The sequence below is a fragment of the Felis catus genome, chromosome F1 (assembly GCF_018350175.1).
Source record: "Felis catus isolate Fca126 chromosome F1, F.catus_Fca126_mat1.0, whole genome shotgun sequence".
In the NCBI taxonomy this organism is placed as follows: domain Eukaryota; kingdom Metazoa; phylum Chordata; class Mammalia; order Carnivora; family Felidae; genus Felis; species Felis catus.
In genome coordinates, this window is record NC_058384.1 from 67,869,514 (window position 1) to 67,891,824 (window position 22,311).

Genomic DNA, 22,311 nt, shown 5'->3' on the forward strand with positions numbered 1-22,311 from the left:
GTCTGCCTGGCCCCGCATCCTCCCCGCATCCATCATTCCACCCTGTGTGCTCTTGTCCAGACACATCGCACATCCGTCTCTCCCCTGCCTCCCACCGGGCTTGCTCCTCACACTGGCCGCTGCTACTCTGTGATCCCCACCTGCCAGTGACAGGGATCTAGAGCGTCCGCTGCGTCAGGCCACTCCACCGGTGCCCTCCAAGTCCCTGCTTGTGTCTCCAGTCTCACAGGGCCCATGCCCCTCCGCCGGGCACCCGGCCTCCTGACCCCTGCACATACGCCCCTCCACCGGGCACACGGCGTCAGTGTCCCCCCCCCCGGCCCCCAGCACTAGGCCTTTTCTTTCCTCAGAGCATCGACACATATTATTTCCAACCCCACAGAAAAACTCCTTTCTTCCAATTGTCCCCACCAGTTCCTTCTCATCCTTCAAATCCCAACTTAAATATGATCACACTTCAAAGAGGCCTGACCAAACCATCTCACCTAAAATACATTTCTCAGGACACCTGGATGGCTCAGTCGGTTGAGCGTCCAACTCTTGGTATCGGCTCAGGTCGTGATCTCCTTGTCATGGGATCGAGCCCCACGTGGGGCTTGGAGCTGAGCATGGGGCCTGCTTGGGATTCTCTCTCTCCCTCTCCCTCTCTGCTCCTCCCCCTTCTCAAAATACATAAACAAACTTTAAAATTTATTTTTTTAAATATTTTGTAATGTTTATTTATTTTTGAAGGAAAGAGAGACAGAGTGTGAGTGGGGGAGGGGCAGAGAGCGAGGGAGACACAGAATCCAAAGCAGGCTCCAGGCTCCGAGCTGTCAGCAAAGAGCCCGATGCGGGGCTCGAACCCACAAACCACGAGACCATGACCTGATCTGAAGTCAGACGCTTAACCGACTGAGCCACCCAGGTGGCCCTAAAATTTTGTTAATGTTTATTTTTGAGGAAGAGAGAGAGAGACAGAGCGCGAGCAGGGAAGGGGCAGAGAGAGAGGGAGACACAGAATCCCAAGCAGGCTCCAGGCTCTGAGCCGTCAGCCCAGAGCCCGACGCAGGGCTCGAACTCACGAGCTGTGAGATCATGACCTGAGCTGAAGTTGGACACTTAACCGACTGAGCCACCCAGATGCCCCTAAATAAACTCTAAAATAAAATACATTTCTCTCTTTCCTCCCTGTTAACTTTGCTGCTCTGACACCCTGATCTGTTCTTTAACAGCATTTACAAACTTTGTGGTTCTATATTCATTTCTTTGGTGCTTGTTTATAGGCTGTCTCCCCACACTGCTAATTCCATAGAGGACGCAGGCCCTGTTTTGCCCACCGTTGTATCCTCAGGACCTGGCACGAAGTAGGCGGTCCATAAGTATTGGTCAATGAGCAAAAGGTAGCCAGTGTCCCGGTGACGGCGATGCCATCAGAGCCCGTCCAGAGACTGTCCCCACACCATCAAAGTGCTCCCCAAGCCCTTCCTTCAGGCTCCAGTCTCTACCATAAATCCTCCTGTTCCCGGATTCATCTAGGGCTCATTTCAATAAAGGACAAAGGAAAAGGGGCCATATCACCAAAATCTCTATTCAGGTTGATGACAGCATGAGTGGATTGAAGACTTATCGGGAAAAATGGATGAGAGACGGGGAACGCCAGGAGACGGGGCAGAGCACGTGCAAGCCTGGGGGAGGGGCAGCGTGTGGGGACCCGGGCGGCCAGCAGGGCGTGCCCCTCTTCTCTTCTCTGGCCCCTTAGATAAGACAGTAGTTTTGTCATGCTCCCACCCCACACATAGTCCCTCCCTTTGTAGCATGTCCCGCCAGGAGAATGTGCCACCCCAGGACGTTTGGTCAAGGATCTCGAATTCCCTAAGGGACTTCATAAATACCGTCCTGATTGGGGCTCCAGGAGGTAAGGAGAGGCAACAGAAGCCACTGCATAGGAGGCAACGAGGGTGGAAATCAGGAGCGGAGGTAGAGATACAAATAATAGACATCTGCTGCCGGCCGAGAGGGCCTTGGCATTGGGGCGGCGGGGGCGGGGGGGGTCTGTGTTTATTGGGGTCTCCCCGGTGTTAAGTTTTGGGCCCTGGCCTGAGCCTCTTTCCCAGTGCCTGTAGGCAGAGCACACAGGAGCCTGCCGCACGGGAACCACGGGGTATGCCCGTGTTGCCTGGACTCTGGCCCCTGGTGGTGACACTTTAACCAGCACGCACAACTGCTCCCTAGCCTCGTGCCTCGTGCCTCGGCCACAGACAGTGTGCGGCAGACACCCAGAGACAGGCGGGCACCCGGGAGCATGGAGGGTGCGGCTGGACGTGGGGCTCCTCTGGGCTGGGCCGGGTCAAGCTCCGGGGACCCTGGGACCAGAGTAGCATTGAAGGGGCTGGGGAACTGAGAGGAGGGGCTCGGGAAGTCCACCAGTTGGAAGGAAGAAAACAGGAACCTTAGGAAAGGGGACTGGGTGATTCTGGACAATGAGCAGCCAGTGTGGACCAGAGATGGTGATGGGCCGAGGCTGAGGGAAGTCAGCGGCTGAAGGGCGGGAGGTCGGGGTTGTGAGGGCAGGCCGGAGAGCGTCAGACCCGGACACGCATCCCATCTCTGTTACTTAGAAGTTCTATGATCTGGGGCAATTTATTTAATCTTCCTCAACCCCTGTCTCCTTCTCTGGAAAGTGGGGACACTTGCAGAGCACGTAACGGTACTTGCTCCACAGGATCCTTGGAACTAGGTAGGATAACGCCATGTAGAGTGCCCAGGCCCGAGGAAGGACCCCGGGAAACCTGGAGCGCTCAGGGCGGGAGCGCAGCGCTGGGATGGAGGAGGGGGGGCGGTGAGGCGGGGGCCCACACAGCCCTCTTCTGCTGCAGGGCCAGCCGGGTACCTACGGCGGGTCAGCGGGGCCCAGCTGGCCCACGAGCTGGGCACGGCCTTCTTCGAGCGGCAGCAGCTGTCGGCCGCCATGGCAGACACCTTCCTGGAGCACCTGTGCCTGCTGGACATCGACTCGGAGCCCGTGGCCGCCCGCAGTACCTGCATCATCGCCACCATTGGTAAGCAACCCCCCCCCCCCCAGGCTCCCGGACCTCAGACCGGGTCATTCATTCAACAGATACTTGTTGAGCACTCGGTAGCCAAGGTGTCAGGCCCAGGCCCTGGGGGTAGATCAGCGAAGCAAAGATCCCGACCCTTGGGGAGCTGACGACCCAGCTGGGTGAGACAGTAAATACTAACTGTAGGGGCACCGGGGTGACCCAGTCAGTTAAGCTAAGCGTCCAACTCTTGACCTCGGCTCAGGTCACGATCTCCCAGTTTCTGGGTTCGAGCCCCACATCGGGCTCTGCGCTGTTGCAGAGCCTGCTTGGGATTCTGTCTCTGCTTCGCTCTGACCCTCTGCCACGTGTGCTCTTTTTCTCTCTCTCTCAAAATAATAAAAATGGAAAAACGCTAAACATAATAAAAAGGAGTAAACTATTTAGCACGTGAAAAAGTGATACGAACAATGGAAAAGAGAAAAATGGAGTGGAGGAAGGGACCCCAGGGTGGGGCGGGGGGGGAGCAGGCTGCCGTCCCAAGCGGGGAGAAGATCAGATCTGCGCAGAGACGGAAGGAGATGTGAGGAGGGCGGTGTCTGTGGCAGGTGGGGGAGAGTTCCAGACCAGGGGGCAGCCAGCACACAGGCCCTGAGTCAAAGAGGCCGGGACGGTTAGAAGACATCAAGGGGAGAGTGGCCGGATGAAGGTATTGTAGAGAGAAGAAGGCCATGTAGGGCCTGGTGGCCACTGTCAGAGTCTGAGTGGGCCCCCCTCCCCACCCAGAGAAGTGGGAGACGACGGCCCAGCAATGACAGGAGAGTGGCTGCCCTCCCACGAGGGCCGCCCTGGCTGTACTGGGGAGACTGGGGTGGCGGTGGGAGCAAGAGCCCCTGTGGCTGCTGAGGTGCTTCTTTTTCTTTTAATTTTTAAAAAAGATTTTTAATTTTTTTAATGTTGATTTTTGAGAGAGAGACAGTGTGTGAGCGCGGGAGGGTCAGAGAGAGAGGGAGACACAGCATCAGAAGCGGGCTCCAGGCTCCGAGCTGTCAGCACAGAGCTTGACGTGGGGCTCGAACTCACCAACTGGGAGATCATGACCTGAGCCGAAGTTGGACGCTCAACCGACTGAGTCACCAAGGTGCCCCTTACAAATTAAAAAAAAATTTTTTTTTGTTTATTTATTTTTGAGAGAGACAGAGACAGAATGCGAGGGGGTTAGGGCCAGAGAGGGAGGGAGACACAGAATGGGAAGCAGGCTCCAGGCTCTGAGCTGTCAGCACAGAGCCTGACGCCGGGCTTGAACCAACCAACCAGAGATCAAGTCCCACACTTGACGGACTGAGCCACCCAGCGCCTCTCCTGCAGTGTTTCTGAATCAGACCAGGTAGGGGCAGTGGCGGTGGTGAGACAAGACGGGTTCCGAAAGCATTTGGAAGACAGAGTTGACAGGATTTCCAGATGGGTCCGACACGGCGTGGGGGTGGAGCTGAAGAAGGAACCAGAGAGGAGTCAACTAGAAGGTCGCATTTTCAACTGAGCAGGAAAGACGGTGGAGGAGAGGTTTTGAGGGGAGGAGATAGGAGCTCGCTAGGGGCGGGGGAGTTTGAGGGGCACAGAGTCAACCAGAAACACAGGTCTGGGTTTGGGGCAGGGTCCGAGTGGCAGATATAAATGTGGGAGGTGCCAGCATCTAGATGGCATTTGAAGCCACCAGACTACCACCAAGGGAGGGAAGAGAATCAGGCATCTGATGTTAAGGGCGAGGGGAGGGGGGGAGAAGGAGCGGCCGCCCCGGGAGCAGGAAGCCAGGAGGGGCGCGTCCTGGAAGCCACGTGAGGACGCGTGTCAGGTGCTGCGAGGGGCCAGTGGCTGCATTTAGCGACACCGAGGTTCCCGGTGACCCTGGCAGGAAGAGGTGCCGGCGAGGCGGGAGGCCAGCGCCGACTGGAGCCCAAACAAGGAAGAACAGGGGGCGGGGTGGGGGGAGGACCAGAGGCAGCGAGCTCGGAGAACTCCCGCGACGAGTTTTTATTCAAAGGAGAGCAAGGAGACAGGGCTGGAGCCGGAGGGGAACTGGGGCTCAGAGGGTCTTTGGTGCTGAAACCGAGAACACAGGCTTCCATGCTGATGGGAACGCTCCAGTAGAGAGGAGAGCACGGATGGCTCGGGCTGGGGAGGTCGGCAGAGCAGGGGGGGTGGGGGGTGGGGGAGGGGGGCAGGGCAGCTCGCTCGGGCCTAGAAGGCCTCTCCGCTCCAAAGGCCCAGACGGACCCCAAATGCCCCACCCGGCAGCCGTCTCCGGCCGTGCCCCCTCCCGCGCCGAGGGACCCCTGCCCCGCAGCACCTACATCGCCGCCCGGCTGAGGACGCTCCCCTCCGAGCCCCCCACAGCGCCCCCACCCCCGGGAGGCAGGTGTTGGCTGCAGAGGGAAGCAGAGCTGCTGACGGGGGAGTAGAGGCTGCTCAGGGAATAAAGGTCGGGTCTCCGGCCTCCCCCGTGGCGCGGTGATGGGTTTGCTGCCCGCCCCCGCCCCCCCCCCCCCCCCGGCTTTGGGAAGCAGGTCGGTCGCCTGAGCGGATCCCCGCTTCCAGGGCCGGCCTCACAGTCGGTGGAGCGCCTCAAGGAGATGATCAAAGCCGGGATGAACATTGCGCGCCTCAACTTCTCACACGGCTCCCACGAGGTGCGGGGCGGGGCGGGGCCGGGTGGGCGGGGCCAAGGCCTGCGCGGGACGGGGGGGGGGGGGGCCCTGGCGACCTTCCCCTGAAACGCCCGCTCGCTGGTCCGCAGTACCACGCTCAGTCCATCGCCAACATCCGGGAGGCCGTGCAGAGCTTTGCAACTTCTCCGCTCAGCTACCGACCCGTGGCCATCGCTCTGGACACCAAGGGACCCGAGATACGCACCGGGGTCCTGCGGGGGGTGAGAGGGGCGGGGCTTGGGGGCGGGGCCGGGGTGGGGGTGGGGGGGCCCGGGGGCGGGTCTCACGGCCCCTCTGGCCCCGCCCCTAGGGCCCTGAGACCGACGTGGAGCTAGTGAAGGGCTCCCGGGTGCTGGTGACCGTGGACCCGGCGTTCCGGACGCGGGGGGACGCGAACACCGTGTGGGTAGACTACCCCAATATCGTCAAGGTCGTGTCGGTGGGGAGCCGCATCTACATAGACGACGGGCTCATCTCCCTCCAGGTGCAGAAAATCGGTGCGGATGGGCCTCCACCCCAGCCGCGGGGACGCGGGGTGCGCTCCTTCTCCCCGGCCCCCTCGCCTTGTAGACCCGCCGCCCCTGCCCCTGGCCAGCGCCCTCCCCCACCCGTCCCCGGAGCCCGCGGGGTCCAGGCTTGAGGGCTCAGCCCGGGTTGAGGCCGGACTGCCGGGTTAGTCGTCCCTCCCACGGACGCCCACCGGTGCCTGTTCCGTGCACGGCCCAGGCCCCAAGGTGGACAGGCAATAGGACACGGGTTCCTGATTTCCTGGGGGCCCACGCCCCGTGCCCCCGCTCCACGACTCTGCCCCCGGCTTGCCCCTGACCTGCGCTGGCTCTTCCCATGCCTGCAGGCCCGGAGGGGCTGGAGACCCACGTGGAGAACGGCGGCGTCCTGGGCAGCCGCAAGGGCGTGAACCTGCCCGGAACCCAGGTGGACCTGCCGGGGCTGTCCGAGCAGGATGCCCGGGACCTGCGCTTCGGGGTGGAGCATGAGGTAGACATCGTGTTTGCCTCCTTTGTGCGGAAAGCCAGTGACGTGGCTGCCATCCGGGAAGTTCTGGGGCCGGAAGGACGGAACATCAAGATCATTAGCAAAATCGAGAACCACGAAGGCGTGAAGAGGTGAGGCTTGGTCCTTGTCCCCACCAGGCCCCAGCCATCCCCCAAGCCCTGCCTCTTCTCCAGCCTGCCTCTCCCTGGCGTCTCCTGGCGCTTCCTCAGCCCTGACACCCCAACCGCCCAGGTTTGACGAGATCCTGGAGGTGAGCGACGGCATCATGGTGGCTCGAGGAGACCTGGGCATCGAGATCCCACCTGAGAAGGTTTTCCTGGCTCAGAAGATGATGATCGGACGCTGCAACCTGGCGGGCAAGCCCGTTGTGTGTGCCACGCAGGTCTGGAGTGAGCCCTCGGGGACCCCGCGCGTTCTCTGGGCTGGGGGAGGGTGAATATCCTCACCTTCGGTCTCTGGCACATTTTGCCGTCCAGTGTTTGATCCTCAAGCGACCGAGCTGGGAAGAGAGACCGTGAGCCCGCGTTTTGAGACGAGGAAACGGGACAGCCAGAGTCACACAGTTTGTGGCCGTGACCCTGGCTTTCAGGGCCCTCTGAGAGTGGCAGAGAAGTAGCTTGGGCAGGGACCCCAGGCAGAGTGTGACTGCTACAGCTCTGACGCCCAGATGTCCCCCAGATGCTGGAGAGCATGATCGCCAAGCCCCGGCCGACCCGGGCAGAGACGAGCGATGTAGCGAACGCTGTGCTGGACGGGGCGGACTGCATCATGCTGTCGGGGGAGACCGCCAAGGGCAAATTTCCCGTGGAGGCCGTAAAGATGCAGCACGCGGTAGGGGCGCCCCACCGAGACAGATGCGCCGGAAGCCCCGCCCCTTCCGGGCTCCAGCGCCCCGCCCCCGCCTGACCTCCCGGTGTTTGCAGATCGCCCGGGAGGCCGAGGCTGCCATCTACCACCGGCAGCTGTTTGAGGAGCTGCGCCGGGTGGCGCCACTGAGCCGGGATCCCACTGAGGTCACTGCCATCGGCGCGGTGGAGGCCTCCTTCAAGTGCTGTGCTGCTGCCATTGTCGTGCTGAGCAAGTCTGGCCGGTAAGGAGGACGCCGGCAGCACCGAGAGAGAGCTTTGGGTCAGGGGCACACTGGGACGGGCCCCGGGCCTGGGTTCGGCCTTGTCATCAGAGACGAAGGATAGAATTCTGGGGCCAGAGCAGAGGGAGCTCCAGGAGAGCGGGAGGTCAGCAGGGGCCGGCCTTGGGCACAGCAGGAACTGTGCCAGTGAGCTCCAGGGAGCTGGAAGGGCAGTGTGACATCACTGGGCACATTGGCTTCCAGGCCATCTGGGCATCTAGGGCCCCTGAGCAAGTCCTCTACATTCACCCCACAAAGCCTTACAATGCTGAATGTTCCAGAAGGTCCCAGAAGGTTTTAGTTCAAGTCTTTGCTCTCAAATCGGCCTTGAGACCTCGGGTAAGTCACCCAGGCTCCGTAGACCACTTTTTCTCGTGGAGTCGTCAGGATTAACAAGAGACGTTTGTGAATTAAGTACGATAGGGTTTCATGTTTCTCCAGAAGTTTCTTATTATCTGCCTCGATATATCCTTCATTGTGTCTTATCTTCCTTATGTGGTAAGAAGGGCAGGCATTCTTATGCCCATTTTACAGGTGAGAAAAACAAGGCCCGGAGGTATATGATGACTTACCCAGGGCCACACAGCTTGTTTGTGACACCTGGGACCAGAACCCCAACTCTTGTTTCCTGGCTCACTACTGCCTCACTGTTCTGACACCTTCTCCACCTCCTGCAGCTCAGCACAGCTGCTGTCTCGGTACCGACCTCGGGCAATGGTCATTGCCGTCACCCGCTCTGCCCAGGCTGCCCGGCAGGCCCACCTGTTCCGAGGGGTCTTCCCCGTGCTCTACAGTAAACCTCCAGAGGCCATCTGGGCAGACGATGTGGATCACCGGGTCCAATTTGGCATTGAGAGTGGTGAGCCACCTCGGTTTCCTCCCCACCCAGCCCTGGGTCTGTGTCATCAGGCCCGCGACCCCACTTTCCACACCCACTCGAAGGGCCTCGCCTCCCTCCTCTGGTCCCAGATTTTCCCTGAGAAGGTCACTAAGACACCGGGCTATTTGGGCCTCCGAGGAGGGCAGTGGGAGAGGGGTCGGCCCAGCTGCCGCTGCTGGAGCTGGATGGGACGTAAGGAGTAAGAGGTGAGAGTACAAGGGGGACCCCGTCCCCCCAGCTGTGTGGCTGTGATCATACTCCGTCTCTTCCCGGGGGCGTGGCAGCACTGGCAGCAGGCCCAGTACTTAGCCACCCGGCCGGCACTGCCCCGTGGACACACTCTCTGTGGCGCCACCTATGGGACACTGTGCACTGGAGGAGACGAGGGTGGCGGCTGGTTCTCACTGTGGGGCTGGCCAGCGTCCCCCAACGGCTGATGGTCATCTTCCTCCCGCACCCCTGCTAGGAAAGCTCCATGGCTTCCTCCGCGTTGGGGACCTGGTGATTGTGGTGACAGGCTGGCGACCTGGCTCTGGCTACACCAACATCATGAGGGTGCTGAGCGTGTCCTGAGATGCCGTGCCCCGCTGACACAGCCCAACCCGGACCCCCACCCCCCTCACCCCACACCCCTACGGTCCCACGGCCGTCTTCTCTGCTCTCCTCCCTCCCTGCCCAGGCCACATCTGCCATCCAGCCCCATCCCAGGGGGCCCCTTCCCTGCTCCATTTCACGCAGGCCCCTTAAGTCTGTGTCCAATTAAGCACTGGCCATCTGGAAGCACCAGTCCTCCCGTCCCTGCACCCAATGCTCTCAGCCTAAGATGCTCTGAGCCTTTAATCCTAGCTTAACTGGTTAATTCTATTCCTCTGGGCTTCCCATACTTGGGGGGGGGTGCGGGGAGGAGGGGAACAGGGCCATCATGTCCACAGTCTCCACAAAGTCACCATTTAAAAAATGTTCCGTATCCATGCAGTCTGATACCCTCAGTGTGGCCCTCATGCATCTCCTGGGGAGAATGCCACCTCTTTCCTCACCGTGACACAGTGACGTCAAAGCACCGCCGTTCTGGGGGAAACTGGGGTAGACCAGTGCCGGGGAGCACAGAGAGCCGCATGGGCTCATCTCGTCACTGTCCTCACAAGGAGGCCGCTCCCTGGCTGTTCTCATGCCCCCCTCGTGCCTTGCTGGGTCAGAGGCCCCGCTGCTTCCTCCTGCACCCAGACATTCCTTCCTGCCCACCTTGGTCCCCACACAACCCAGGAGCCAAGACAAGTATCTCTAGCTTCTTTCTAAACCCAGCTGTTTGGGAGTGATTATACAACCCAGGACTCTTCACCCGAGAGAAAGATGACTTAGGGTCCTGGCCCTGCATTCGCTGATACTGTAGAGCAGACGTGGGGCCTGGGACGTGGGGTAAGGGATTTCCCTTGTGCCTGGGAAGGCAAAGGTACTGACGGGCCTGCCCTTCCCCAGGCTCGGATGTCTCGGGTCCTCCCCTTACTCTCTCACCACTGGTAGACTCTAAGCTCGGAACAAAACCCTTAAAAGTAGCAAGAGTCCGCCCTTCTGCAGCTCCCTGTAGGGAGAGGGCTCAATATCGCTGCCTGCTGATAGAGCTGAGCAAGGACCCTATAAGGACAGGTAGGGAGGGATGGATAACGGAAAGGCTGAATAAAATGAATTAATGATAAATAAAACTAGCAAATGAATAAATACAATTATTACATGATTGAATAAGAATAAACAAGGAAGGGAGGAAGGAAAGAAAAAAATGGCCACCTAAGGATTCGGCCGCTTGCCCCCCACCTGGGGGATCCAGGCTGGCACATTAAATAGGGACGTGCCAACCGTCCCTTGGCCTCAAGGGGGACACCACTGGGGCAGGGAAGAGGCTGCTCCCAGTTTACAAAGACAGTTGTACCACAGGGACAGAAGGTGCAGCAAACTTGACAGGAGACAGGTGTTCCCACAGTAGTGGGGGGGGGGCAGGAGGCATGGAGGGGGAGGGGCCACACGCGGCAGTGATGGTGGGTGCCCACGCTGGGGAGCCAAGATATCTGTTGACAGCAGCGGAGGCACAGGTGACTGGCAGTGCCCGGCTGTGCCAGGGAGACAGAAGTCAACCCACAGCAGGTGGTTCCTGTGGGGTCAAGGGCAGGGAAACAGAGACACCTAGTTGCTTGGCAGTGATTGGGGGGGGGGGGGGACAAGGACTTGTGCTTCGTGAGGCGGGGGCCTGGGGCTGAGCCTGCGCCTGGCAGGACTATCCCAGGGGAACACCCTGCTCGGAGGCCTTAGAGTCACTTCTACTTGGCAGTGAAGACATGTAGCGCCTGGCACAGTGTCTTGAATGTGGTAGGCGCTCAGTACGTTTGATGAACGGGTGAGCGGATTAGGAGGATGTCAGACAGGCTGCAGGGTGCCTGAGCTGAGGACAGAGGCCATCTCCTGGGGAGATATTCCCACAGGGCCGTGTTTCGGGTCTCCTTGGCCTTCCCCAAGAGGCATCTGCCCTCGGGCGCACACTGGCGCACCCAAGAGCTTACCCAAGGGTTTCACATGTTGGCAGAGAGCTGGGGGCCCCGGGGGGCAGCTGGCTCAGGCGCTGATGGCCTGGGCGACTGAGCTGTCCCTGGCAGCTTGGCCAGGAGTCCTGAGGAGGACAGGCGTTCACTTCCTGAGCCCTTACGCCCAGGAGAGCCGTCACCAGCTGCCCGCTGAGGCAGAGAGGGTTGGGAGGCGGAGAGGGGACGGCCCCGAAGTCCTAGTCGCCGTCCACCTCCTCCCGGGGGGGGACCCAGCAAGGACACCTGGGAGCGCCCAGCCCGGGACAGGCTGGCATGAAGGGTTCGGGCAGGTGGGGCAGGCAGGCGGGAGGTGGATGCCCACGGGCCCCGGGCCAGCAGAGGGCCAGCTCGGACGGGCACTAGTGGGGAGGCCGGGGAGCCTGCTGAGCGTCGGGCAGAGCGAGCGAGGAGGGTAGCTGGAGAGTCAGGGGAGAGGGGCAGAGGGCCCCGCTGGTGAGTCAGGGCGATGGCCACACTGGAGGTCACGGCGGCCGCCTGCAGAGGCGCGTGCACCAGGGGCTCCCACAGCACTGGCTTTCCGCTGAGCCGAGCTCCTGTGCCCGGGGCTAGGCCCCGAACGCCCCGGGCCATGTCCCTGTCGTGCTGCACCAAGTGCTGCTCCATGGTGCCCCCGCTGCTGCCCGGACTTGGTTCGGAGCGTTTCCGCTGCAGGACAGAATTCTTCTTGCCTAGAAATGGTCCGGGGAGGGAGAGATTGGAGATGGGGAAGGAGTCCAAACTGGAGGTCGGGCATCAAAGAGCAGGAGCATAAGAAGATGAACTCAGAGGACGGCAGCGGGTGAGGGTGGGAAGGAGAGGACGGGGATGGGGGGCGGGGGTGGAGATTGGGAGGCAGGGGTGGAGAAAGAGGGTCGGGGATGAGAGGATGTCTCTGAGAGGGTGAGAGGGAAGGAGGACTCGGCACGGAGCCACGGGGCCATCTCTCCAGGGGCAGGGGACAGTGCCGGAGGCCTCGCGGGGCATTTGCCGGGAATGGCGCGGGCTGGGGCGTGATGCCGAAGCGCCGGAGCCTGGGCCCTGGGAGGTTGGGGGCCCCTCGCGGGAGAGGCGGGGTGGGGACGCAGCCAGGACCCAGGGCAGACAGGCTGGACGAGCCTCACCGATGCGGCGCAGCCGGTCCATGGCTACCGTCTCGAAGGCCCGGCGCATCATGGGGAACTCTTCGAGCACGGCGTTGAAGTGGTCCACGCTGAGCGAGTACAGGCGGCAGTAGGTGTCAGCGCGCACGCTGGCCGTGCGCCGGCCCCGCGTCAGCAGACAGATCTCTGTCCAAGTGGGGAAGAGGCCCTCAGGACCGCGGTCCCCAGAACGCCCTCTCACCGGGCCCACGGCAGCTGACCCGGCCCCCTCCCTGCCCGGGGCCAAGGCCCTGAGACGCCCCAAACATCGTCTCCCTCCATCCTTCTCTCTCCAGATTAAAGCTGGCACACAGGTGGGCCTTGCTGGCTCCGTTATTCCAGTCATTTCCATTCCCAGCCACCTCCTCTGCTCTGGTCCAAGGGGCAGGCCTGGGGCAGTGCCCTCTGTGTACCTGCCCCTCCCACCCCTTTGCATGAAGTCCAAGGGCAACCCAGAAGGAGAAACGCAGTGCCAAAGGGCAAAGGGCACCCAGGGATGCTAGCGAGCAGGGGTGGTTTGGGGCCTGAGAGAGGACATCTGGTGGGGCGGCCCCCACTGACGCAGCCTGGGTCCCGGGACCCTCCCCACAGGGCACCCCACCAGGGAACCGTCCAACTCAAGCCCCTGGAACAGTATGGCTCGATTCCTGTCTTTCCTTTGTCTCCTAGGGTCCCCAGACTTCACCGCTTGAGGGTCTTAGAAGGCCCAGTGGCCCAGGAACTTTCCCCACCCCTGCCCCGCTGCTACCAATCAGAATCTCTTAGGAAGCTATTTAAAGCCACAGAGCTCCAGGCCCCAGGCCCAGAGATTCTGACTCAGGAGGCCTAGGGAAGGGCTAGAAGTCTCTGTCTGACTCTGCACACAGCCAGGCAGGAACTCTGCACAGTGATCCAGGGTAGCAACTGCCCTCTGTCCCCTGCTCCAGTCCCCCCACCGTCCCTGAGGCCTGCTGACCCCCAAAGTAGGATCCATCGGTGAGGCGGGTGTCCCGGGCGCCGCGCGCCAGCACGCTGAGCAGCCCGTGCTGTATGAAGTACATCTTCCTGCCCACGGAGCCCTCGCGCACCACGAGGTCCCCTGGCTGGAAGACCTCAAAGTGCAGCTTGGTGAGCACCGCTGTGACGAAGCTGGGGTCGGCGTGGGCGAACAGTGGCATGTGGGCCACCAGGCCGCGGCAGGTGAAGTTAATGATCTCCTGGGCAGGGGAGGGGCCTGTCAGGCAGGCTGCGCCCCCTCCCCCGAGGTGCCCCCATCGAGCTCATCTGTCTCCAGAGGCCCCACCCCTGGGGTCATGATCTGCCAAAGGATGGGGATGCTTCAGTGGGCCTGGGACCATCCCTGCACTCCTGCCTCCAGAGCTCTCCCGTAATCCCCCGCAGGACCGTGCCCCCCAAACAGAGATCCCTGCAGGCCCTCCCCGCGTATCCTTCACCCCCGTAAGACCTTCAAGAAAGACCCTAATCCCTAAAAGCCCACCCCCCCCCAAGGCCTGGCCTCCCACGAGGCCCTCCACAGGCCCCGCTCCCTATAGGTGCACCTGCTGACCAGGAGCCCGTACCCCAGACGGCACCCAGTCCTTGCACAGCCCCCTCCGGGGCCCAGTCCCACCTCCCGAAGCGGTTCGCTCAGCTCGCCCAGGATGCTCTCTTCGTCGAACATCTTGCCCTGGTAGCGGTGCTCGTAGTACTCGTGGATGCGCTGCCGAGTGTCGGCGGGCAGCTTGTGGAAGGCCATGTACTGCTCCACCTGCTTGTACTGGGGGGGCGGACGATGGCAGTGGGTGAGAGGGTGCAGAGACACGCGTGGGGCAGGAGCAGTGGCGGGGTACGTGTGGAAGAAAGATCACAGACACAGGCCAGACCCGGAGGGGTGAAACATGGACAGAGGGGGTACACAGGGCCACAGAAGGACATGTGGGTAGCAGTGGATGCGGGGAGGACACACAGCACAGTGACAGGAAAGTCCAGACATGGGCAGAGGAGGGGCCCAGGGACAGGGACATAGGTCCAAACAAGGAAGAAGTTACACACACGGGCATGGGACATACGGACACAGGGCAGGGAAGGACACAGAGACCCAACAGGAGCATGAGCACGGGCCTCACGTTGAGCTACCCAGCCCCTAGCCCCCCTGCAGGCCCACCCCTTCTTCTCCTGCCCCTGCTCACCTTCTCCTGGTACTGACGTCGGGAAGAGTCCAGGGACTGGATGAGGGCGGTGGCATGGCCGATGAACATAGCGTAGCACGTGGCGCCCACGATCATGCTGAGCATGGTGAGCCAGACGTCGGGCATGCCGACAGGTGCCTGCTGCCCGTAGCCAATGCACAGCATGTGGCTCATGGCCTTGAACAGGGCGTGGGAGTACTGGCGTCCCCATGAGTGGTTCTGGAGGGCAGAGTGTACTGCACAGCTGGGCACAGCCTCCTCAGAGCCTCCTTGTCCTCCTGCCCCCCCGCCTTCCCTCTCTGGCGGTCCTTCTGTGTGCCCCTTTCTGCTTCAGACTGGCCTCCCAGGAGGCACTTCAGTTTGGTTCTGGGGGCCTCTCCGCAGCTTGGGGGGGGGGTCCGTTTTGCCTAGGTTTCCTGCCCTGCCTGCTCCCTCCAACACAAAAGCACTTCCTGTAGGTAGCCTCCCCCCCCCTCAGCTCCCCACCTCCTCGCTCGGCAGCTCCCATCTCCGGCCCCAGTGCTCGGCCCTGCTACTCAAGCACAAGAGCCCTTCGAGGGCCCGGAAGGCAGAGTCGTGGGAGTCCTCACCGCCATGTGGTTGATGGAGACCCAGCAGTCAGGGGGGAAGTCCTGCAGCATGGGGACCAGGAACTGCAGGCAGCCATCCCAGTGACACAGCAGCAGCATCATCCCGATGAGGTTGAAGATGCGAACCACCGCGCTCGCCAGGTCATAGGTCATGTGAAAGATCTGAGGATTCCGAGGAACGGCTGCTGTGGACAGGACCCCTCCCCGCCGGTCCTCCTCTATTCCTGGCCTTGCCAATTCTCTCCTTGAACTTCTCTCTAGCCCCAGCCCCCATGGATCTTTAAAATGCACTATTATTCATTTGCACAGAGCTCTACAGCACACATATAGCTAATACAGAGTTGGCTGTGTTACTACTCTCCGATCTTACAGAGAGGGAATCGATGCCAGTCACGTGCCCAGAATCACACACAGTGTCACAGCAGAAACTCAAAAAAATCTACTGCACAAGCTGCCCAGGCTGTGCCCACTGGAAAAGAGGAGAGAGGGCATACCCAGTGTCATGTCCTCGGGGCACGTGTGCGAGGATTCATGCCAACAGCCCCCTTCCCTCCAGTAACACTCACAGAAAACACGCTGACAACTTACTATGTCCCAGGCGCTGTTCTAGGAGGTATTAAGTTACAGGTATTATTTCCTTTTATCCTTATGATACACCTCATCATGTGTAAGTATATTTAACATTTTCATCTTCTAGAAGAGGAAAACCAAGCCTTCTATAGCGTATAGTAAACTGGGATACGATCACAGGCAAAGAAACTGCAGAGCCCACACTCTGCACCCCTAAATCCTGCTCCCCTGCCGCTGGAACTCCAATGTCTCCCACTCCCTCCTTCCAGAGTCCAGCTAAGCTGCAAGCGCTCCTCCAGCCTCTGCACTCCGCCCTCCTCACCTCCGGGTGTGTGTGTGGGGGGTACCCCCTGAACCCTCACTCTGCCCCTGCTACTGACCCACCCACTTTGGAGGCAGCCCACCCAGCTGCCTCACCCCGTAGCATCACCAGGAGCCCCACCCATAGCGCCGTCCCGGAGGGGTCTGCGAGCCCCCCTGCCCACCTCCCTGCCCCACCTCCTCCCACTGGTGTATGTAGCGGATGAGGCGGGAGAGGCGGAGCAGCCGCAGGAGGCTGAGGATCTTGGTGAAGCGCACAATGCGTAGGGCCCGCGCTGTTTTGTAGACCTCGGCGTCCAGTCGTGGCTCCAGCTCCACCACCAGGAAGATGTAATCCACGGGGATGGAGGAGATGAGGTCGACCAGGAACCAGGTGCGCAGGTAGTGAGACCGGATGGCGCGAGGGGCCAGCAGGATTTCAGCACCCTCCTCTACCACGATGCCTGTGCGGAAGTTGAGTACCAGATCCAACAGGAAGAAAGTGTCAGAGAGGACATTGAAGACGATCCAAGGTGGGGAGTTCTCCTCCTTGAAGAAGGTGATGCCCACAGGCAGCACAATGAGGTTCCCCACCATCAGCAGGAGCATGATCAGGTCCCAGTAAAACCTAAGGTGGGGGTGGGGTGGGGAGGAAGGCCAGGATGACACTTCACCAGCCACCAGACAAACGGCAGATAGTCTGATACAGCCAAGAGTGGGCAAGGATTACCGAATAACGGGATGGCCACTTACAGCTGGCGGGAATGTAGACTGGGACCACCATTTGGGAAGCCAGTTTGCTATTATCTAGTAAAGCTAAACATTTGCATTCCCTGCCACCCAGCAATTCCATTAGGAGCATACACACGCTCAAGGGAAATATGAGCTCCAGGAGATGTATACAGAAATGTTCATAGCAGCATTGGATCTGGAAATGACCCACATGTCCATCCGTAGAAAAATGCGGATAAATAAGATAAACACAGTAGGAGAATAGACTGTGGTATACTCACGCCCCAGAATAATAGACAACCCTGACACCACCCAACGGCAGCCTCATGCTGAATCTTGCAAATTCAATGTTGAACAAAACGAGAAATAAAAAGATACACAGTGGATGAGTTCACTTGTACAGAGTTCAAAAACAGGCAAGACTAAACTGCAGTATTTAGCAATTCACAGAAAAGTGGTAAAACTATAAAGAAAAGTAAGAAAATGAGTGCCTCAGAAGTTAGAAAAAGTAGGTTGCAGAAAGGACTGCGGGAGCAGTAAGGATGCTTTGGGGTGCCAGCAACCTAGTCTCTCCTGACCTGGATGGTCGTTACAGGGGGGTGTGCTTTGGAATTACATATACACGTGTGTGCACGTAGACGTATATATGTATGTATACACGCACGTGCATTTTGAATATATATGCAACATGATGTATCATTATACACTATCCTACCCAGATGCCTGCTATACACACGCACCTACTACATGTATACATCCTCACTGTATACATGTACGTATGTACAGATACGTATACCTGCTTAATACATATAATATCTATGTAATATCATGTACATGATTTATGTCACTATATTATATATTTTAAAGTAAAATAAAAAGATAAGCTACCCTGTGCTAACCTCCCAGGAGTGTTGAAAACACACACACTGAGACAATGGATACGATAGTGCCGTACAAGCACTGGTTGGTTTTATGACTCACCCACCTTTTGTTCCCAGATTTCTGAAGAGGCTGCTGCTGCTTCCATCTCAGCTCTCTGCCCATTCCTAGTCTAGGCCTTCACGCCCTCCCCAGCCCTCCCCTCCTTCCCTTCCCAACCCAGCTGGACCCATAGTTCCTGGTTCTCTGCTGGGATCTGCTCATCTGTGTCAGGGTATGGGGCGGGGGGGAGTCTGTTCTGCCTCCCATCCGAACTGAGCTTTTTAGGGATGCCCCACCCCCCTCCCCAGCACCTCAGACAGGGTTGCACATAGAGAAGCTCCACGGGAGATTCTGAGGCAGCGAGGCTAAAAGCTCTGCACGCCTTTCCTTCCCTAATCTCCCTGTGCCTGCTGGCACTCTGGCCAAGCCCAGACAAGGGCACTGGCAGGGGAGAGCCACACTGCTGTGGTGAAAGTGTGGAAAGGAGAGGTCAGGAGGAAGCTAGCGAAGCTTTCATGCAGAGAAGTCTGAAGCGGTTAAAAACAGCGTTAGCTAGAGTGGTTTAATTCCAGGACACACCTAATTGCAGTATCAACTCAGGACTCAGCCCTTTCTGACTCTGACTACAAAATCAATCTCTTCAGCTTCTAAAAGAAGCACAGGGGTCCTCAAAGCCAGGTCTCCAGGAAGCCCCTCAGACCGTGTGCTTTCCATCAACAACAAATCCTTGACCCCCCCCCCTTCCCCTCCCTCCTGGGCCACTGGAGAGTCCTGTACTGTGTGCTGAGAGCAGAGGGGAGGGGAGGGAGGGGAGGGGAGGGGAGGGGCGGGGAGGGGAGGGGAGGAGAGGAGAGGGCTCGCCCAGCCATGGAGCATCTTCACAGCCTGACTCACAGGCAGTCACAAGCTTAGCGGGTGATGCAGTAGAGAAGACAGAGAAGCGGCATGATAATACACGGCTTCTGGGGACACATCTGCGGGTAAAATGGGGGGGGGGGAGATCACAGGAGGCTAAAACAGGTGCACTGGTGGGGTAGGGATGAGGCAGTAAAGAAGAGGGGAGAGAAAGGAACAATGGGAGAAAGAGGAACATTTAGGGAGTGTGTATGTCTGTGGGTTCAAAATGATGTCCAGGCTCCTGATCCACACCTCATCTTTCCTGCTCATTTTGCTCCCCACCTGAGGTGCTTTGGACACACTGTTGCCTCATCCAAAAGCTGTCCTTCATTTCCCCCAAGGACAGAGCTGCTCTCCTCCCCTAGCGACCTTGATGTAGAGGTACAGCCTGACGGGGACTGTGAAATGGCCCCACCTCCACCCTCGGTCCCTCTGATAGGCACCTGGGAGGGTGCCCCTGTCTTGCTTCCTCAATCGCTGGGAGTCTCGGCCCTGCCCCGCTACATCCCGCCTTCAGCACCAGGGACAGCGGCAAGAACCGCAGCCGGGACATCCTCGGCCCGCGCCCCGCCAGCGTCTCTATTTTTCCTGGTAGTCGGCCCTGTTGAACTAGGCAGGTGCTGGGGGTAGGAGACAGCAGAGCTCGGTTTCCCCCTCAGGCTGACCCCGAGCCTTGGAACATGGCATAATTTCCCAGATCCCCAGCCGGCAGGACTGCAGGAGGCAGTCGTCCCTAACTCCAGTAGTCCCTGTGGTCCAGGTGGAGTTCTAGATTCCTGAAACGGTAAACCCAGGTCTCTAGTGTCTCCTCTGGTGTCGTCACTGAAGACCTCCGGCTGGGGATCCCTCGCCCAAGAATTCCCAGGCTAGACGGGGGAAGTGACTCTGTTGTCCCACCCAAGGACCCCCGGGCCGGAAACGAAGAGTCTGTAGAGGGTGAGGCGTGCCCTGCCTCCGTGTCTCGGCCCATGGGGGTGGGATCTGTGTCCCCCGCCCTCCTTGCTGGGGCCCCAGTACCGGAAGTCGCTGTAGGGGTGGATGATCCAGGCCCCCGCTGACTTGACCCTCTCCTGCTCGATTTCCACTGCCTTGTGGCTGCCGAACACGCGAAGGGAGAACTTGTTGACCGTGGGCTGGAGCAGCGTCCCGAGTTGCCTTCTCTTGGGCTCGGGCCCAGACCCGGGCAGCGGTCCCGAGGCCGCGGTCACAGGCGCCGGAGCAGCCAGAGGCGCCGCTTCCAGCCCAGGGGTCGCCCGTTCGCCAGCTCCCGTAGTCGGCCGCTGCTCTGCCTCCATGATGCCCGGTGGCTTACACGCTTGGCGTCCTAGACCCTGCCGCGGCCATCCGGGACGCCGACCCCTCCCGGAGCAGGAGCCGGCGCAGCCCGGCGGGCTCCGAGCTGCCGGCTCGCGGGGCGGAGGGGGTGTGTGCGCCAGACTCGCGGGCGGGAGGCAGGCGGCGGGTTGCGCGGCGCCCCCTGGCGGGAGCCTCCCCAGGAGGGGGCGGGGCCAAGGAAGCCCGCCTCCAGGGAAGACTCCGGCATGGGCGTGGCCTAGCAGATGGGGGCGGGCCCCCAAGTAAGGGAGGAAGAGGCAGGGAAACACAGCCGGAGTCACGAAGGGGGCGTGATCTGGTGTCGATGAGCTCTTAGCCAATGAGCTCTAGGGAGGCGGAGCCGTCCGTGAATGGCGGGAAAAGCGGACGCTGGTTGTAGATCCCGGAGTCTCCGGAAGGCGAGGAATTGGGGACCAAAGAAGAGGTGGGGGACTGTCACTCCAATTCACGGACTTCCTGCATTTCACTGTCTTCCTCTCAGCACTCTCCTAGGCATTCTCCTTTCTTCTCGTCTTCTCCATATTCCTCCTAGTATTTCATTTGCAAATTCATACTGCTAACTTTCAGCAAGAGTGACTGCGGATACAAAGTTGAATACAAAAGTCCTGCTGTAAAGCCAAGCTCGGCTGTGCCTGTATGCAGACAGAACAAGGAGACTGCAGTGCTGTGTGATGTTCAGTGCTAGAAGTTTCCAAACATCTCAAACTCTTCCCCTCATCTCCGTTTCTTATTGCCACTGACTTATTTCAAGCCTTCAGCATTTTTTCACCTAGGTTATTTCAGAAGCCTCTATAAGGGGCCCTATACTCTCTCAGGCCAATTCTTTTCCCACAGTCTGCCAGAGTTACCTTCCTAAGATTCAAATGCAACATGTCTTTCAAACCTCTCCATCTTCTGTAGGGAAGGTTACCTGTAAGCTCCTTAAAATGACCTACCAGGCCCTGCAAAATTTGGACCTAATTTCAATAGCCTCTCTTCTGAAAGTCCCTCTCTTGAAAGCCAGGACTCTAATCATGCTGAAAGGCTTTGTTCTACCTTGTCTCCAGCCCTCTGCAAATACTTTCTCTGCCCGGTATGCTTTTCCAATTCACTTTCCAAGTGTTGCCTCACATAGTATCTCCTCTAGGAAACTTAGAAACACACTTCCAAGTCTCCTTTCCCCAACTAGATCTAATCCAGGGCTTTCTTTCTTTTTTTAAAGTTTATTTCTTTATTTTGAGAGAGAGAGAGAGAGAGAGAGAACAACTGGGGAAGGGGCAGAGAGGGAGAGACAGTATCCCAAGCAGGCTCCACATTATCAGTGCAGAGCCTGACGTGGGGCTCAAACTCACCAACTGTGGGATCATGACCTCAGGTGAAGAGTCTGATACTTAACCAACTGAGCCACCCAGGCGCCTCTAGTCCAGAGCCTTCTTACAGTGTTCATGGCAGCTCTTGTCACAAGGCTGCCATTATTCGTTTACAGGTCTTTCTCTCCCATTAGACTGCGGGGTCCCAAAGAACAGGAGCCTTGCGCCTGGCACACACCGTGGATACTCAGTAAATGCTTGCTGAATGAACGCATGATCCGGAAAGGTGTTCGTGGAAGAGGAAGGGAATTTTCCCCTCTTTCCTTCCAACCCCTTCATTACCCTTACTCTTCTATTTTAGGGAACCTTTCCTAAACCATTTCTGGCTAACCGATCTACTCTCCATCTAACTACCTTCCATCCCAGCTCCCCTCTGATATGTCCTGAATTAATATAATTACTCTCAGGTTATTTTTTCTTTTTCCTTTCTATGTCTCAGTTCCTTCCATCATGCCTCTAACTCGGTCCAGTTTGTCTCAAGGGCTCCTCCTTCCTCTTCTCCACCCCCCCCACCCCTTTTCCAACTCAGTTCATTTACACTTCCACGTATTATGTGTGAGTTCGGAACATACAGTTCTCGAGTGTCTTCCCCTCTTTCAGCACCTGATTCTCCATCCCTCCTTTTCTCAAACCCTTCCTCCACGGCCTTACCTCCTGACCCACAGGTGCGTACCTTTCGCTCAGGACAAAAGGGGGCCGCCCCTCCTTGCGGCGGCTAGGTAACCGGGCTGTTTTAAGAACTGGATATTTACTGGCCGTGCCGGACAATCAGACCTCACCACCACGCCTCAAAAGCGGTGTGGAGGGGCGACACTCGTAAATGACAACTTCCAGGTCCCTTTTAAACCTCCAAACCTCACAAAGTAAGCCGCAGAAGTGTCATGAAGACGGCGCAAGACAGAGGAACGAGCTGAGCAGAAAGGCCGCGCGGCGGGACTGAGCGCGCCCGGCCAACCCCGCGCCCCGCCGCCGGCGCGCTGGAACCCCCGCGC

General features: G+C 59.1%; 2 protein-coding genes across 7 annotated transcripts; one reads left to right on the plus strand and one right to left on the minus strand.

Moving 5' to 3' along the window:
* Positions 1-1,782: 1,782 nt before the first annotated feature.
* Positions 1,783-10,469, plus strand: PKLR (pyruvate kinase L/R). 3 transcript variants are annotated; one of them, XM_023247387.2, is made up of 11 exons: positions 1,783-1,897; positions 2,859-3,041; positions 5,616-5,707; positions 5,815-5,946; positions 6,036-6,222; positions 6,579-6,849; positions 6,971-7,121; positions 7,418-7,570; positions 7,663-7,829; positions 8,546-8,727; positions 9,215-10,469. In XM_023247387.2, the coding sequence occupies exons 1-11, from the start codon at positions 1,798-1,800 to the stop codon at positions 9,319-9,321; spliced, it is 1,725 nt and encodes a 574-aa protein (XP_023103155.1). In that variant the 5' UTR covers positions 1,783-1,797; the 3' UTR covers positions 9,322-10,469. The 3 variants fall into 3 exon arrangements, with proteins under 3 accessions (XP_023103155.1, XP_023103156.1, XP_023103154.1); XM_023247388.2 differs by lacking the exon at positions 1,783-1,897 and adding an exon at positions 2,186-2,291; XM_023247386.2 differs by lacking the exon at positions 1,783-1,897 and adding an exon at positions 2,302-2,719.
* HCN3 (hyperpolarization activated cyclic nucleotide gated potassium channel 3) lies at positions 10,450-22,307 on the minus strand. 4 transcript variants are annotated; one of them, XM_023247384.2, is made up of 9 exons: positions 21,993-22,307; positions 19,653-20,546; positions 16,284-16,713; positions 15,216-15,377; positions 14,626-14,844; positions 14,067-14,213; positions 13,413-13,653; positions 12,440-12,604; positions 10,450-12,007 (listed from the first exon to the last, which is right to left on the minus strand). In XM_023247384.2, the coding sequence occupies exons 2-9, from the start codon at positions 19,928-19,930 to the stop codon at positions 11,307-11,309; spliced, it is 2,343 nt and encodes a 780-aa protein (XP_023103152.1). In that variant the 5' UTR covers positions 19,931-20,546; positions 21,993-22,307; the 3' UTR covers positions 10,450-11,306. The 4 variants fall into 4 exon arrangements, with proteins under 4 accessions (XP_023103152.1, XP_023103150.1, XP_023103151.1 ...); XM_023247382.2 differs by having other exon boundaries at positions 19,653-20,602; XM_023247383.2 differs by having other exon boundaries at positions 21,302-22,307.
* Between the last annotated feature and the right edge of the window lie 4 nt (positions 22,308-22,311).

Excerpts from the sequence above, each read along its gene's own strand:
- PKLR (XM_023247386.2), top strand. The coding sequence starts at position 2,608 with ATGATCTGGGGCAATTTATTTAATCTTCCTCAACCCCTGTCTCCTTCT. Across the intron at positions 5,947-6,035 it reads GCACCGGGGTCCTGCGGGGG|GGCCCTGAGACCGACGTGGA; the intron begins GTGAGAGGGGCG and ends CCCCGCCCCTAG. Across the intron at positions 7,830-8,545 it reads GTGCTGAGCAAGTCTGGCCG|CTCAGCACAGCTGCTGTCTC; the intron begins GTAAGGAGGACG and ends CACCTCCTGCAG.
- HCN3 (XM_023247384.2), bottom strand. The coding sequence starts at position 19,930 with ATGGAGGCAGAGCAGCGGCCGACTACGGGAGCTGGCGAACGGGCGACC. Across the intron at positions 15,378-16,283 it reads ACATACACCAGTGGGAGGAG|ATCTTTCACATGACCTATGA; the intron begins GTGGGGCAGGGA and ends CGGAATCCTCAG. Across the intron at positions 14,845-15,215 it reads TCTCCATCAACCACATGGCG|AACCACTCATGGGGACGCCA; the intron begins GTGAGGACTCCC and ends TCTGCCCTCCAG.